Below are 15924 nucleotides of genomic sequence, written 5' to 3'. Positions count from 1 at the left end.
AATTGCTCCAGGTACCGCGCAATCGCAGTGTGAGTGCGTGTGAGTGGTTACTGAGTTGCAGCTGGCACCTTGTACGGTAAATTTGGCCACCAGTGTGTGAGTTTTTAAGAAAAAATCACCCCATCTGTTTGTGGTGCAGCCTCTTACTGATCGTCTCACCAAGAATTGTTCAGCTGAGAGAAAATTAATTAAAAGTGAGAGCACTGGCCATTTGACAGCTCTCTGCCACGGACCGGCTTATGGAAGTCTAAGTCATTCAGTATGTCTTCAGAGCTTGGCAGGGAGGAGAACAAAGCAGACATCCAGGAGGTAACTTCAAGGTGCACATAGGTGTGTGGTAAAGTACTGAACACAAGTGCATGCTTTCAAAATACCTCATCATTCTGTATTCAGCTGGATGCAGAGGGAATTCCAAGAGAATATATGCAATGCCTGATGAGCAGACCAACTGCGCTATTGCATGGGCTGAGTTCCTCAATGTCTGTATCAAAGTGCTACTCCCCTTGCATGCTGAAGAAATGTTGGACTCATGAAGACTGCAGGGCGAGTAAAGACCAAGTTCCCAACAACAGCTCCAAGATAGCACTGACAAAACACAACCCCTTGATACGGATGCCAGCATACTCAAGATTGGTAGAGATTTCCTGAGGGTACACAAGGTCTGCCAACAGAATAGGCATCCAGACAATACATCATTTGCTCCAAAGCCAAGAATGGGTCCTTTTTGGCAATATATGCCTTGTCCACAGGCAGTTTTGAGCAAGTCAAGTCAAGTCAATTTTATTTTTAAAGCCCATTATCACAAATCATAATTTTCCTCAGAGGGCTCTACGGCACACGATATCCCACTTTCCTTAGACCCTCACATCAACTAAGAGAAAAACTCCCCAAACATACCCTATAACAAGGGAAAAAAATGGTAGAAACTTCAGGAGGAGTGACTGAGGTGGGATCCCTCTTCCAGGACGGACAGACGTACAATAGATGTCGTAAAAACAATTAGATTACAGTAAATGACAAAATGATACAAAGGAAAGAGAAAGAGGGAGGAGATATGAGAATGGTTGTATGAGCCATCTACTATCTTGTATCAGTTGAAATAAATTTAGGGAGGCGTTCAGTAAAACACCTTAGCATCACCACCATCCAGCAGCACCTCCATGTACAGCTCAACGGTGGTTGTTGAAGACAACCAGGCTAAAACCATCACTTATATCTGCTGAGAGTCATAGAGTTGCATCATCATTGAAGGACGAAAGGTTTCTTCAGATCATGGAAGCCGGCCTCCACCAAGACAACTCCTGCAACTGTGTTGTTACTTTATTCCTCTGGAAGACCTAATCCCTTTAATTGTGGACTTTATGATAGGTGCACCCAAACCGACAAATCTAGATCCAAGTTCTTACACGTACACAAGTAAGTTTTTTGCTACCCTCAGTTAAATTTTACAGGTGTTGGAAATAGTTCAGGGGGATGAATGTTACTGTTCATGAAAAGAAAGAGAAAAATCTGTCCTGTGCTGCTGTCATCCTTTTAACATGAAAGCACCATCTAGAGCAGCTTCTAGGGGATCTGAGACCTGCCAGGTCACTAACCCTAGCCCCAATCATCGCTCCCACAACAACCATGAAACTTAGTCATGCTTCATTTAAATGTTTATGTAGTGACTACATTTTTTTCTGTCAAAATAAATGTACTGCACTTTTTTGGCAGTGATGTGATCTGATCTTCAGTGTGCCAAACAATTATACAATGCTGGGGGAGAGGTTTTAAGTGAAGGAGAGAGAGACAGAGAGAAACAGTAAAAAGCTTAAGTGATAAACTTCAGTCATAAACACACCCTATGAGCCAACATCCACCAGATCAATAAAGATAGATAACTGAAAATCATCCAGCTACTGTTACAGAGCCCACCCCATCCCACAGCTGTTAGTCTGTCTGGACTTTGATTTATACTTCTTGTAGTTTTCCACAAAGAAGACATGACGTCATCTGGAAGCTTTATATCTCTGCAATATGTTGTGATATGGCTGCAGGTTTTAGTATGATGTGTTAGTTAAATACCGTTTTCAGCTTCTGTTAAATGCAGATAAATGTAAACATCCAAAATCAGAAGAAAAGTCAGTTCTAGCTCAGCCTGACTGATTATATGTCAGCTTTCTTGTGAATTACGATGAGAATTATAGTGAGATGCTATGATAAAGGATGTCCTTTTCTGTGCAGTCACATTGTTACTTTCAACATTTTTTTATGCTTTCTGGTTCTTCTGTTCCGGTGTTTCAACCTCGAAACCGTCATTGCAGTATGGATTTAGGTCAGCACGAGCAGAGGACTTCATGATGCCACGGCAGATCAGTTTGTAGAGAGCCACCAAAGGGATTGAAATCACTGGCACTACACAGAGGAGGATGATTATGGCAAACACCCAGTCTGGATAGGGCTTTGTTTCAGTTTCTGGGAAGTGTTCCTTAAGGAAAATGAGAAAAGTATAAAATGCAATGTATACCATATTGTAAAACTGTGTAATTTAAAAATAAAGCTGAAGAAGAGTTTGAAATTTTGTGACATTTGCAGATTCCTTTTATTTTCTCTCTTTGATTACTAATTACTGTCATATTTGTGCACTACATATGTAGCTAAAACCAGCAAGCGATTAGCTTACCTTAACTTAAAGTCACTTTGCCCAAACCAGAAACACTTCTAGTATGTATCTCCCCATAAAAAAAGTTGATTATAGAAAGCATATTATTATACAACCCCAATTCCAAAAAAGTTGGGAAGCTGGAGGCTAATCTGAGATGGGCTGACACAAAGTGATAAGTGTGCTATGGTCTGACAAGTACACATTTCAAAATGTTGTTGAAAACCATGGACGTTGTGTCGTGGCTTAAGAGGAAATGAATCTTCTGGATGGTTACCAGTTCAAAGTTCAAAGCTGGCATCTGTGATGATATGGGGGTGTGTTACTGCCCATGGCATTGACAGTGCTTTCAGAGTATGATCCTGACGCCAAAAGGCACCTTTTGCATGCGCATGATATGCACCTAGATGGCATCACTTGAGAGCACATCTGGACAGAACTGGTCACAATGTTATCATGTGCTGCTGGATGGCACTTATATGTGGACAGGTGGCGTCGCTTGTGAATATGGCTGGACAGAACCTATCATGCGCACATGATACACTTATGAACGGCATCAAATTAAAACATATTACATAAGATAGAAGTGTGAGAGCACCTATAGAGTAAGGGCAAGATACTGAGCCCCACATTGTTCTCAGTGCTACACCATCAGAGTGGGAGTGTTTATGATTGGTTACTGAGTAGCAGGTGGCACCGTGTAAGGTTACCTCGGCCACCAGTGTGTGAATGTGTGTGTGATTGGGTGAATGTGACATGTAGTGTAAAAGGTGTAGTTCATTCAAAGAGCCTGTGGGAGGAGCAGTGTGGATGGGTTGAACAAACGCTGGACTTTCATGCGGGAGTTTGATGTTTGCTTCCTGTATGAATGTGATGTATTTTTTATTGTACACCTAACCATGTGTTTTCTTTCCCTAATCTTAACCACTGGTGCTAGCATGTGCATTTGTTGATGTACCAGCATTGTTTGCCATGTGCTTGAGTTTACCAAACATAACCACGAACCGCGTCATCCACTATCTCCACTGCAAAGTGGCAACATGCATGGCTTCATAGTAAAAGAGTGCAGGTACTAAATTAACTTGCCTGCAATCCAGACCTGTCTCCCACTGAACATGTGTGGTCCATTATGGTAAAATGGTAAATGGACTGCACTTGTATAGCACTTTTTTAGTCTTCTGACCACTCAAAGCACATGGCAAACAATGCTGGTCCAGCGTTTGTTCAACCCATCCACACTGCTCCTCCCACAGGCTCTTTGAATGAACTACACCTTTTACACTACATGTCACATTCACCCAATCACACACACATTCACACACTGGTGGCCGAGGTAACCTTACACGGTGCCACCTGCTACTCAGTAACCATTCGCATGCACTCACACTCCGATGGCGCAGCATTGTGAGCAATTTGGGGTTCAGTATCTTGCCCAAGGATACTTCAACATGTTGACTGGATGAGCCAGGGATCAAACCACTGACCTTCCGATTAGAGGACGACACAAAATATGGCAAGGAGATGCTGGACTGCTGAGCAACTGAAGTCTGATAGCAAACGAAAATTGGAAAGAATTTCTCTTAAGCTATAACTGTCCTCAGCTCCCAAGCACTTATTGGGTGTTGTTAAAAGAAAAGGTGATGTAACACAGTGTTAATCATGCTCCTGTTCCAACTTTTCTGGAACATGTTACAGACATCAGATTCAGAACAGGTGTGTATATATAAAAAAACAATCAGGTTTATCAGTTCCAACATTGAATATCTTGTCTTAAGACTGTATTCAACTGAATATAGATCTAAAAGAATCTGCTAATCATTACATTCTATTTTCATTAACATATACACAGCATCCCAACTTTTTTGGAATTGTGGTTCTATACTGTTTTTAAGACTGGACATCATACTACTAAGTTCTTAACATCCCCATGGCAGTTCCCTTGACTTGCTTACATAGGCTGGGTTCCATGCAGGATAAGAAGGGTGGTTCTGTGCCTGGACAACCACATAGGAAACAAGCACCGCCAGGAGCATTAAAGGACTGATGACCATCCAGCACACCTTCCAGAAGATGTTGGGCCTCTTCCCGGTCATGAAATAAATGTCTTCACTGAAACTGTCACAGAAAACAGGGACCATAGAAAATGTTTAACACACAGGGATCTAAATTGTCATTAGTCAACCAAAGAATGTAAGAGTATCAAAGAAGAAGAGAAAAAGTTACGTTTTCATTCCACGGACATAAATTACTCCAGTAATCTCGAAGAATGCAACGATGAGCAGAGGTACAGAGCCCACATAGCTGTTAAAGACCTCCACCCAGTAGTTCCCCGAGCCCAGGGTGAAGATGAGAGCAATCAAGAAGGATACCAAGCACATGGCCGCTAAGGAAGCAAGAGACAAGTTTTTCAGAGAGGGAAAAACATGTAACATTTGACTGTTTTACAAGCAAATTCGCAGGTACCTGTTATGAGCTCCTGTGGCATCCACTTGGGCACTAGTTTGAGGTCCTTTATGGGATTTAGGACTCCCTCTATGTTCCCAAACATAGAGGAGAGGCCCAAGCTGAAGAGCATGATAAAGAACAGTATGGCCCATACCTGAGAGCCTGGCATCTCTATCACTGCTTCAGTGAACACGATAAAAGCCAGGCCGGTACCTGATACGCTCTGGGGGAGGACCATGACAAAAAGGCCAGAAAGTAATCAGGAAGCATGGACTGACTGTACATGTTTGACCAGCACATGGTGTATTTTACTACAAGGAACGAAGGGGGGAAGTGAGAGCAGGAAACAACCATGATTTAAGGGAAGAGGGAAATTAGAAAGAATGAGACTCAGATCAAAAGAATGTAGCATACACGATTGGATGTGTTTTCAAAGTTTGAATACCTGGTCGAGGAATGTTTGCAGGTCACACTGAGTCAGGTTCACATTGGCCATCTGACCTGGAAATGAACTATTTAGATGCTTAATCCAGTCATTATAGTTCTCCACTGTGATGTTCTGGTCTGAAATCTCAAAGTCGTTGGTCAGAGTCAAGATGTTTCTAGAGATGTGATACAATAAAAAAAAAAAAAAAAAAAATCATTGGTTTCATCAAAGAATCTTTAGAAGTTTATAGAATAGTCCTATCCCAATTTTCCCCTTAGGCCCTGGACCTGGCTTTGGAGTGCTCTCCACTGAGTAGTGACCCTTCAAAACAGAGCCACAATGGAAAGGGTTTTAAATCTTAACCAAGGAAATGGGATGCCACTAGTTATGCCATCAGTTGAGCATACATAAATTACTATCTAAAAGTTATAGAAAACAGTTGAAACAGCTAAAAGTAACCAATAAACAGTTGTAATAGCATTACTTATCTAACACTGATGAATGTTCTTGTTTATGTTTAGATTGCTGCAGTTTGCAAAGCATTCTGGGAATTTTCCTCTAACATTCCGTTTGGAGCCTCATTCCCGGAAAGAAATGGTACATCCTACCCTCACACTCACAACAGAATGACAGAGCCAATTGGTAGGGCAAAGGGTGAAAAATTGGGATTGGGCCAATATGTGTGCATACTTACTCCTCCATACAAGAATTGAAGGCATTGTTTGCTTTAAATCCCAGGATGGAGAAGATGGAAATAGAGGCGTAGAGAGATGTGACACTATTTATTACTCCTACTAGAACAGCATCCCTCTCACAGTTATTTCTAATGGACACAGAAGAAAAATATGTGCTGTAAATCATTACACAAATCATCCTAATTTTACTGAGGGAATTAAGGATGCGTAGTCCTCACCTCTCTGGATTATAGCTGGAGAAAGATATTAGACCTCCAAAAGCCACAGAGAGAGAAAAGAAGATTTGGGTTGCAGCATCCAGCCACACCTGTGGGTTCTTCAGTATCTGCCACTGCAGCAAGCGTAAACACGATACATCAGGTTTCCAGCATAAAATCTCATATCACCTATCCTAACAACAAGTGATCAAACTCACATCAGGAGTGAAGAGGTACACGAGTCCATCAGTAGCTCCGGGCAGCGTGAGGGCTCGGATGAGGAAAATAGTCAGCACCAGGTAAGGAAATGTGGCTGTCACATACACAGCCTGAAATATGCAAGCAAATGATTCAGCCCTCATTAACCCTTTCATTTTTTCTACATCTTACTCTAATCATTAGCAGTAAAGTGTGTCTGTTGTAGTGGCTGATTCTGGAATAGGACATTTTATCTTTTTCAGCAGGTAAACCGACCTTTCCCATGGACTTGATGCCTTTGATGAAGCAGATGTAGACGATACACCAGGCACTGGCCAGACAGATGACCAACCACCAATGCAGGGAGCCGCTGGTATCGATGTCAGGTGTGATGTTCAGGGTCTCACGGTACCAGAAGTAGTTTACTGGAGTGCTCTTTTCACACTCTGCATTATAGTCTATATGGATGTAGACGCAAGTGAAAAATATCAACATGTCATTACAATTACATAATTACAAAGTTATTAGTGGTTCTTTTTGGCTCAAACATGCATAGACTGAAGAGAGTTTAGTATGAAAATGCGTTTTTTATCACACATCTCCTTGTAGCAGGGTTCAAATTATAATTTTGCTGAATTGTGGTGAAACCCTTTAGTGTTCATGCCTGTGCAGTTAGGTGGGCACATTCCTTTGTCCAACCCCAATTTGGAAAAAGTTGGAACATTTAAATCTTTTTTGACCTGTATTCAAGTTTAATACGGTACAAAGACAAAATATGATGTTTAAATTGATAAACTCTATTGGTTTTTTAAGTAAATGAGTTCTCAATCTGAATTTGATCCCTCCTACACATTCCAAAAAAGTTAGGTCATAGGCAACAAACTACTGGGAAAGTTGTGGAATGCTCAAAAATCACCTTAGTGGTACTCTGGTTCTCAGTGTATGATTGCAAAGAATTTAGAGATTTCACCACGTACAATTCAAACTTATCCGAGATAGACTGACACAAAGTGGAAAAGTGTGCCTTAGTTTTATAATATAAAAATATAAATATAAATAAATATTACATACAGCCAAAGCCCAGTCGAAAGCTTAAGTCAGAAGACCAATACTTGAAAAATGTACTAAAATGTAGTTTGTTATTGTCCATCCCTGGTGTAAAGCTGCTTTTACTCAATTCTTCTTTAGTTACGTTCACTGTGGCAGTAGCAATCCCAGTGTTTGACAATGATAAATAGAATGACTGGTGAGTTTTCGTGTTACCTGTGAGGTCATCATTGAGTGGGCACTGGCTCCATGGCAGGGGGTCTTGGAAAGAGTTAAAGAAGTACCAGAGCACCCAGGCCAGGATGGTGTTATAGAAAAGGCCCACCAGAAATGACACAAACATGGAAGCAATGCCTACATCCAGGAAATAAATAAATGACATATTTAATACCACAAGGACATTTTCAGGCCATGAAATAATGAAACATAAAATTCTGAATAATGTTACAAATAATTCTAGGTCACCCACCGACTCCACCCAGTAGTGGTGAGATGGTCCTCCAGACACCAATGCTGCCCATGCGGAGTCTCTGTCCTATAGCCAGCTCCAGGTAGAGCAGAGGGAGGCCCTCAAACACCAGCGCTATCAGATAGGGGATGAGGAATGCACCTGAAGACATGAAGTTAGTATTTATCAGCAGACTTTGCAGAGAATATTTAAAATAAGTTTGGTCATTATGACTGGCAGTTTGATCCATGGTAATGACACAAATGACATCTCCTTTTTATTACCAAAATTAAACCATAATAAGGAAGATCTCAGGGTATGCTATGTATGTGCCCTGTAAAACTAAAATACCTTGACAAACTGAAATACATTTAAACACAAGGTGATCACTGGAATTTTTTGTGTTCTTCCAAGTGTCCAAAAAGACAAGCAGAGTCAGGCAAGTAAAAGTGTATTTTTAAAAAAAGAGCAGGTGGGGATGAAATTTGAAATCTAATTTTCATGAGCCAAAAGGTGCCCAGCCTGCGTGGGCTTACAAGACACTACAAACATCACAAAAACACAACCAATAATGTAATGAGAATGAAACAACAAATATAATATACTTCCATGCATGTCAAACAATTCCAAAGAATATATGAACACTGTCCTGCCTCATAGACTTTATAGCTATGAAGTATAACTTGGGCTCACCTGAGTCACAGACCGTGCCTTTAACAACCTGTTCAGTTGGTAATGCACATTTTGAAATTGGTGTTCAACTTCACACTATTACTACTACTTCTTCACTTCATTAAGGGCTCTGTGTGGGATTTTCCAAGGTAGGCATATTTAATCAACAGAGGGATGTCCCATTATATGTTTGATGAAAAACAATTATATCAGTAATTTTTTTCACTATTTTAAAAGCATTGTAAGAGTAAATACCTAGGATATGTGCAAGGGAGTAATAGCAGTGCCGGTATTTGGTCACAAATTGAAATATATTGGTATACTAACATATTACAAGCATTATAACAGTAAATTATTTGTAATTTTGATTCATTCTTTGTGTTGTACCATTGCCATGAACCATCTCAACTGTTTGGTAGATGCCTACCGTAAAACTTTATGCATGCAGCCAACTAACATTATCATATATAGCACGATGCCAACAACCTGGTTTTATACATCAAAAGTACTTCTATAAAAATGAACTGCATGGTAACTAGGCCTCTATTTGAGACAGGCCTTTATTAGTCAAAATGTGCAGCCACACTAATATGTAAAGCTGATAGCCCCTTAGCATATTTACAGAATTGGATGTTTATGGAGCTTAAACCTGACCCAGGTCCTTTAGAATTCTCTGGCTTTGGGACTCATGACTCTCACTGGGAACTATGAGGAAGTAAATACAGGAATTAGGACACTTTAGCAGGAACGGTGGGCGGGGGGCAATGATTCACCTGGTAAAAAATGTTCCGCAATCATAATTAAATATTGACAATTATGTTCAAAATATTTGATTTTTAAGCATTTTTCCAGGTCTTTTAAACTAATTTTCAAATAAATTTCTTGTACGTTTATTAATTTCTTGCTAATCTTTGGGTCATTTCTGTCATTTCTGTTTATTGCCCTCTTACCATGCTTTTGAAAGGTATCAATACAATTTTCTCAAGTTTCAAAGGGTTAAACTGTGGAGTTATACACAGTTGGGTAGGTATAATGCAGTTCATGTGATCTCATCATGTTAGAACATCTCACCTCCTCCATAGATTTGGCACAGGTAGGGAAAACGCCAGATGTTTCCGAGTCCCACCGCAAAGCCGATACATGTTAGCAGGTACTGAACCTTGTTGTCCCATTTGGGTCTCTCCTCCACTTCACAGTCTTTTGTTTTGCCCATCGTCAGCTGGGGAAAAAAAAGGCTTCACAATTTCACTTCTGTTTCAAGGATGCAGCTCTCCTTATTCTAAAATACACTTTGTAGCAGGTGGTGTATATTTTTATTTTGCCCAGAATTCTACCTGATATCAGCTCAGTGTCATGATATATACTGTCTTGAGTGGTTTAGTCCAGATGATATCCAGCTCTTTTCCTCTTTCTGACACTCCTCAGTGGGCTGACCTTAAATGTCCTATCAGGTGCAGCTTTGATGGTTGCATTTTTTTAAAAGGAAAAAATCAGGCCATCAAGAAAGGAATGAAAACGTCAGTTATCACGATTTACTGGTAAAAACCTCCCAGTTTTTTATTTTTTAATGGAAGTGTGCTTAACCTGAGTTTAATGGGTAACATGGGGAGGTTGTTTCTATGTTACACTGAATGAAAGCGCACCATGCAGTCAGAGAAAGAAAGACATAATGACACTTGAGGCTGTATCTTCATACGATTAAACAAACTTTATGCATACAGTTAAATTTAGACATCATAAAGAAATAGGGACTGTGTTACAGAGAGCAAAGGCACACAGGGGAAAACTAAAAAGAAATGTGCCTAAAATGTGCATTTAAGGCAAAAACAGGAAGGGAAAATATGAATAGTAAAATGAATATGATCACCTATGTAAAAGCTAAGGTGAAAGATTCAGAGAAAGACTTTATCAGTCTCAGTCCATGTGCCAAAGGCACCGTCAAGTAGGACAGTTGTTATGGTTGTCATAATATATATTTTAAATTATTTTACAGAAATTTCATTAAAGACCAAGAAAATTGAACTATTATGATTTTGATTAGGATAATTATTATGATTACATACATTTTTAACTCTAACACTGTAGAACAGGGATGGACAAACACAAAAACTTTTTTTCTACTTTTCTATTGTATATTTTTGTCAGATGCAATTTAAATAGTTTAACCTGTTAAAATGCAAACCAAGCAAAAAGCAATTGATATTTTTCCTAAAAAAAAGGCCATAAGGATAGTAAATGATGTAGGATTCTATGAACCTACTAATTCTCTATATTTAAAATCAAATGCCTTGACTTTCATGGACTAGAATTTTAGACAGCACATATAATGTACAAAGCAAAAAAAAATTGCTACCAGGCAATATATAAAGAAATGTTCTTTGACAGGGAGGGTGATTATAAATTCAGAGGGAAGCTTCACTTAAAGAAACACCATGCTCGTACAACCATGAGGAGTACGTGTATTTTAATCTGTGGAGTAAAATTGTTTAATAAGTTGGATGAGGAACTCAAGAATTGCTCAAACATGACTCATTTCAAGAAGATGCCCAAATTATTTTACAGAGGTATAAAAATGAGGAAAGAATTTGAAGATAGTTATGTCTGTCTATGACACAGTATGACATCTGTGTTGTGCGCACAACTTAATTACTATAAAGTGTGTGCAGGAGCATACACATATACATAGTTATTAAATATGAATACGCATGTATGTATATGAAAGTGTATGTATATTTTTAGTGATAGAGTTCAGGAATTAATTAACTGATTGGCCGAGAAGGGGTAGGAAAAAATAAGTTTATACTTCCTCCTACTGCTTGTCAAGCATGTAACTTGCAATATATTGTTGCTTGTTTGAATCTATTCATTGAGTATTGGTTGCCATCAATTTTTGTTATTGCAAATTTTGTGTTGTGTTTTGTGTTGTGTGCAATGTTCGTTTGTTTTACATGCTCAAAATAAATAAAAATCTAAATCTAACAGTTGAGATGGTTGTTAGAAATTATTTACAGTTATAATGCTTGTAATGTGTGACCACCATGCATCAGTTTGTAACTATGGAATTGGGAGTATTACCAGCACTAATATGAGTTCCACCCAGTTCCACCAAACAAAGCGCTGATGTCTGGAGTAACTTTTTTGTTCCTAACTTCCCTTAGGAGGCCATACTGAAAAGGCAGACTATAGACACAGCGACATTCAGTTAAAGGGTTTTAAGCATTTTTCTTTACATAGGATGGATATAATTATGATGTTTATGTCCCATTTTTTGTGCAGGACGTTTTTCTGAACACTTGTGGAGGTGTGTCATCTTTAACAACGCTTATCACTGATCCACTTCTGCCAACGCCACTCAGCAGAATCAAATGTTTGCTTGATTCTTGTTCACCCCTTTGCACCCTAATTAAGAAGTTAGGGTTGAAACCAGTTGGTGTTTTAATGCAAGTAGCCGTGGTCTGAATAAAATCTTTTTAACTGAATTCAGGTGCATTTCAGTCTTTTTTTCCCTCCCTGTCAGCTCTTTTTGTTGGTCCTGTTACATACTGATGGACAAGTTGTTCATCAGTATGTTACAGTCCAGTCTGCCTTGTGCAGATGCAAGCACATGTTTATTGAAGGGAGGAAAAACACTGACCTTGTGGTTCTGTGGCTGAAAGGGGTTTTAGTCATCTCCCTTATCTGCATCTTAGAAGAATCAGTCAGTAAGAATATACTCATCATGTCTGCATTTCCTGCCTGTAACTGTGAGTTCAGGTTCATTCTGCTTTCCTTCAACTGATAAGCGTCATGTTTTTATGCTGGTTCAGGTGAACGATGTTTCAGGTCATCTGTATATTGTTGCCAATAATTCCTGCGGTAATTAAGACTTTGAAGTACCTGTGTGTAAAGTTACACAATAACAACAACATGTTGAATTGTAATTGCCAATCCTGAGTGGCTCACTAAGAGATGTGTGCCAAGAGTTAGATTCATTATGTGTTTTCTGATGTTGCTGTTTACTCTTACTTCTTTGAAGGATTTTTTTTCATTTATGGCTTGCATTAATTATTGAAATAACCAAGAGAATACATAGATTTACAGTTATAATTATATAGGAAAATACTGAGAAGTCTCTGTTCTTTTCTTTTTATCTGTCTCCTTCCAGCTGGTCTTTCTCTCACATCTGCCTCTGATAAGAAAGCAGCAGTGCTCTCTGCTGTTTGAAGAGAGAAGTGAAGAAGCTCACAGGGTCTGGTAGTCTACAATCCAAGTACTCAGGGGTGCCAAAAGACATTTTGGTACCCATGAAAGAATAAAACAGTGGCCCCCCAGAGATCACCATATAGGCTTCATTGCTGTAACAAACTACACCTGCAAAACCCATTTGACATCTCCAAATATTAATGATATCTATATTTTTGCAGGTTGGATTCTTGACTGCAGTTTGATGTTAACCCTTTATCAGGCACTTATTGAAATACTTGGGAATTAAAAATGTCATGTCATTACAGGACACTACATACTTTTTTTACTTTAGTGACATTTTAAAAAAGATTCAATTTTTATGTTCGAAATCAATATTAATTAAGTAAACATATAGTTCCTCACCTGTCTAGGATAAAACATTTTCTAAAAGGTGTATATATAAAAAATATAAGAAAAACACATATAAGCTTATAGGAACATTTGTTTTACAACGGTAGATGTTGAGAAGTCCATCACCCAGTTTCTCAGGAGATGGCAGGGGGCTCCCCCAGTCCTTGAGCAGCATCGCCCTGTACGGCCATTACAACAAGCTGCACCTTCCTTTCAGTGGACTAACAGAGGAGTTTAAAGTCACCCGTTCCAGAGAAGTGATGATGTACAGGGACTCTGCAGACACCAAAGTCGCAGAAGCCGGAATCCTTGTGAAGACCGGGAAGGAATGGCGGGCACAAGAATCTGTCGCTAAAGCTGAGGCGCGACTAAGGCATAAAACCCTGGTGGGCTCCGTGGCAACTAGACGAGCAGGTCTTGGTTCCTTTCTGAAGCCGTGTTACGATCTGGCCCGTGGAGAGGAGAAGCGCCGACTGATCCAGGATGAGATACGAGCAGAGGTGGTGGAAGAACACCGCAGTAAGATCGGCGGCATGTCCAAACAAGGAGCATGGACCAGGTGGGAGCAGGTAGATTCCCGCAGAGTCACCTGGGCAGAGCTCTGGAAAGCAGAACCACTTCACATCAAGTTTCTCATCCAATTGGTCTATGATGTCCTCCCAAGCCCAGCCAACCTACACACCTGGAGAGTGGTGGCCACCCCCGAGTGCCAGCTGTGGCAGAAGGCACAATATCACCAGCCTAACTCTACTGGGGGCTCCTCACCACCACTCATGACTGGCAGCTTCAAGTCGACCTCGGAAGACAGCTCAAGTTCCCAGCCAACATCACAATCACTTCTGTCCGCCCAGACGTGGTACTAACATCGGAGTCCACCAGACAAGTGGTTATCCTGGAACTGACTGTGCCCTGGGAGCCAGTCGAGGTCGGGTGCCGAGGCTTCGCTGGCCATTCACTTCTGCGAACCTTCAAACTCCTTGGAGTGAAAGGACTGCATTTGAAGAGAGCCATCAGAAACATCCTAGAGGCCGCAGAGAGGGCCTCATGGTGGCTGTGGATCCATAGGGGGGATCCGTTGAACATCATACCACTTGGACACAAGCCGGAGACTGATCACCCCCGGCTGGGTCGCCCAGGCAAGAGTGTATGAAGATTAAAGACCCGAAACACCCTGTGACCCCTGGTATTTCACTGATGACATATCCAAGTAGCACCAGAAGGTGTATTCAAACTCTTATTTTGAACATGTTTTATGGAACATATATAACAAATATATATAAAGAACATAAATATCAAATATATATATATATATATATATATATATATATATATATATATATATATATATATACTGTATATACAGTAACACGCACACACACACACACACACACACACACACACACATATATATAACATAAATAACAACAGTTACGCTCTGCATTGGGGCACAGGTGGATCTTGCACACCCTGCAGACCACATTTGACCTCTTTATGTTCCCCTTCCTGCTGCAGTACTTGCAGGTCTGGCGGTTGCTGTAGACAAGGGCATGGAGCCTTGCAGTCCCGCCTGTATATGACCCAGGCATTCGTAAGACCGACATCAATTGCATAAGCAAACAAATGCATGTACCACCTCTTAGATTTCAAGGGGGTACAGTAGAGGTGGACCAGTATGTTGCTCTTGTCAATGCCGCCTATGTTTGCATTGTAGCTCTTGATGACAGCTGGGCAGCTCACTGAGGACATGGGCTTCACCCCCTTGTCTGTTGACAGCAGAGTGACAACCTTGTTGTCCTTCCACCTGAGGGCCAGGATCCCATCATCAATGGTTATGTAGTCATATGTACCATGAGGGACAGCCTTCTTCTCCATCTCCTTGATGGACTTGAGCGGAAGCTGGCCGACTCTTTTGTCCCTGGCTGTTCCTGTGTACGTGCAGGTCCTGTCCTTGAGATACCGCACCAACTCCAGGCTGGTGAAGAAGTTGTCTGCAAAGATAGCTGTGGTGGTGGAGGAGGAAATGGTACTGAACAGAGCGGACACTATCTGGCTGGTGGCGCCCATGGCGTGTTGTTCAGCAGCAGGGGGACACCGTGGGCCACCGTAGTCTTCCCCTGGTATAGCACCATATTGTGAATGAAGCCATCCTCAGAAGCCCTGGCAAAAAACTTGAACCCCCATTTGTGTGGCTTGTTCTTGATGTACAGCTTATCAAAAATAAAGTAAACACACACACACACACGCACACACACACACACACACACACACACACACACACACACACACATCTGCTGCAGAGCCGGGTACACAGCTCTGCTTTACTGACAATAGGAAAGTGGTCTGTAGCTTATTTTTATTGGGGTTGTTTGTGCTTGAAAAAAAAATCCACCTACACAAGCTAATTTTGTCAGAAAAGAGGCATTATTCTCTCTCTGGTGATATTCGGACTTCTCATCTGACCTACAGGCAGTTTTTATGGTTCTGCACAGGGCCCTCACCTCTTCATTTATTCAGGCTTCCTCAGTGGTTTTCTTTGTCTTTGTGATCACCACATCATCAACTCACTTGCTGATGTATGA

General features: G+C 40.6%; 1 protein-coding gene and 1 pseudogene across 3 annotated transcripts; one reads left to right on the top strand and one right to left on the bottom strand.

Annotated features, from left to right (window-relative positions):
• Nucleotides 1-1643: 1643 nt before the first annotated feature.
• Nucleotides 1644-10149, bottom strand: slc6a18 (solute carrier family 6 member 18). Of its 3 annotated transcripts, XM_088090462.1 has the most exons (13): nt 10105-10149; nt 9842-9989; nt 8120-8260; nt 7867-8004; nt 6880-7061; nt 6624-6734; nt 6427-6539; nt 6208-6336; nt 5532-5688; nt 5105-5309; nt 4865-5024; nt 4594-4756; nt 1644-2467 (listed from the first exon to the last, which is right to left on the bottom strand). In XM_088090462.1, the coding sequence occupies exons 2-13, from the start codon at nt 9981-9983 to the stop codon at nt 2249-2251; spliced, it is 1860 nt and encodes a 619-aa protein (XP_087946588.1). In that variant the 5' UTR covers nt 9984-9989; nt 10105-10149; the 3' UTR covers nt 1644-2248. The 3 variants fall into 3 exon arrangements, with proteins under 3 accessions (XP_087946588.1, XP_087946587.1, XP_087946589.1); XM_088090461.1 differs by having other exon boundaries at nt 9842-10129; XM_088090463.1 differs by lacking the exon at nt 6208-6336 and having other exon boundaries at nt 9842-10129.
• A 1067-nt stretch (nt 10150-11216) lies between these two features.
• Nucleotides 11217-14495, top strand: LOC121958207 (uncharacterized; annotated as a pseudogene).
• The last annotated feature ends 1429 nt before the right edge of the window (nt 14496-15924 follow it).

Source organism: Plectropomus leopardus, chromosome 17 (genome assembly GCF_026936395.1).
Source record: "Plectropomus leopardus strain MGB_pleo_1.0 chromosome 17, ASM2693639v1, whole genome shotgun sequence".
NCBI classification, from domain to species: Eukaryota; Metazoa; Chordata; class Actinopteri; order Perciformes; family Serranidae; genus Plectropomus; species Plectropomus leopardus.
Note: the sequence above shows the minus strand (reverse complement) of the source record. Positions and strands in the feature narration are given on the sequence as shown.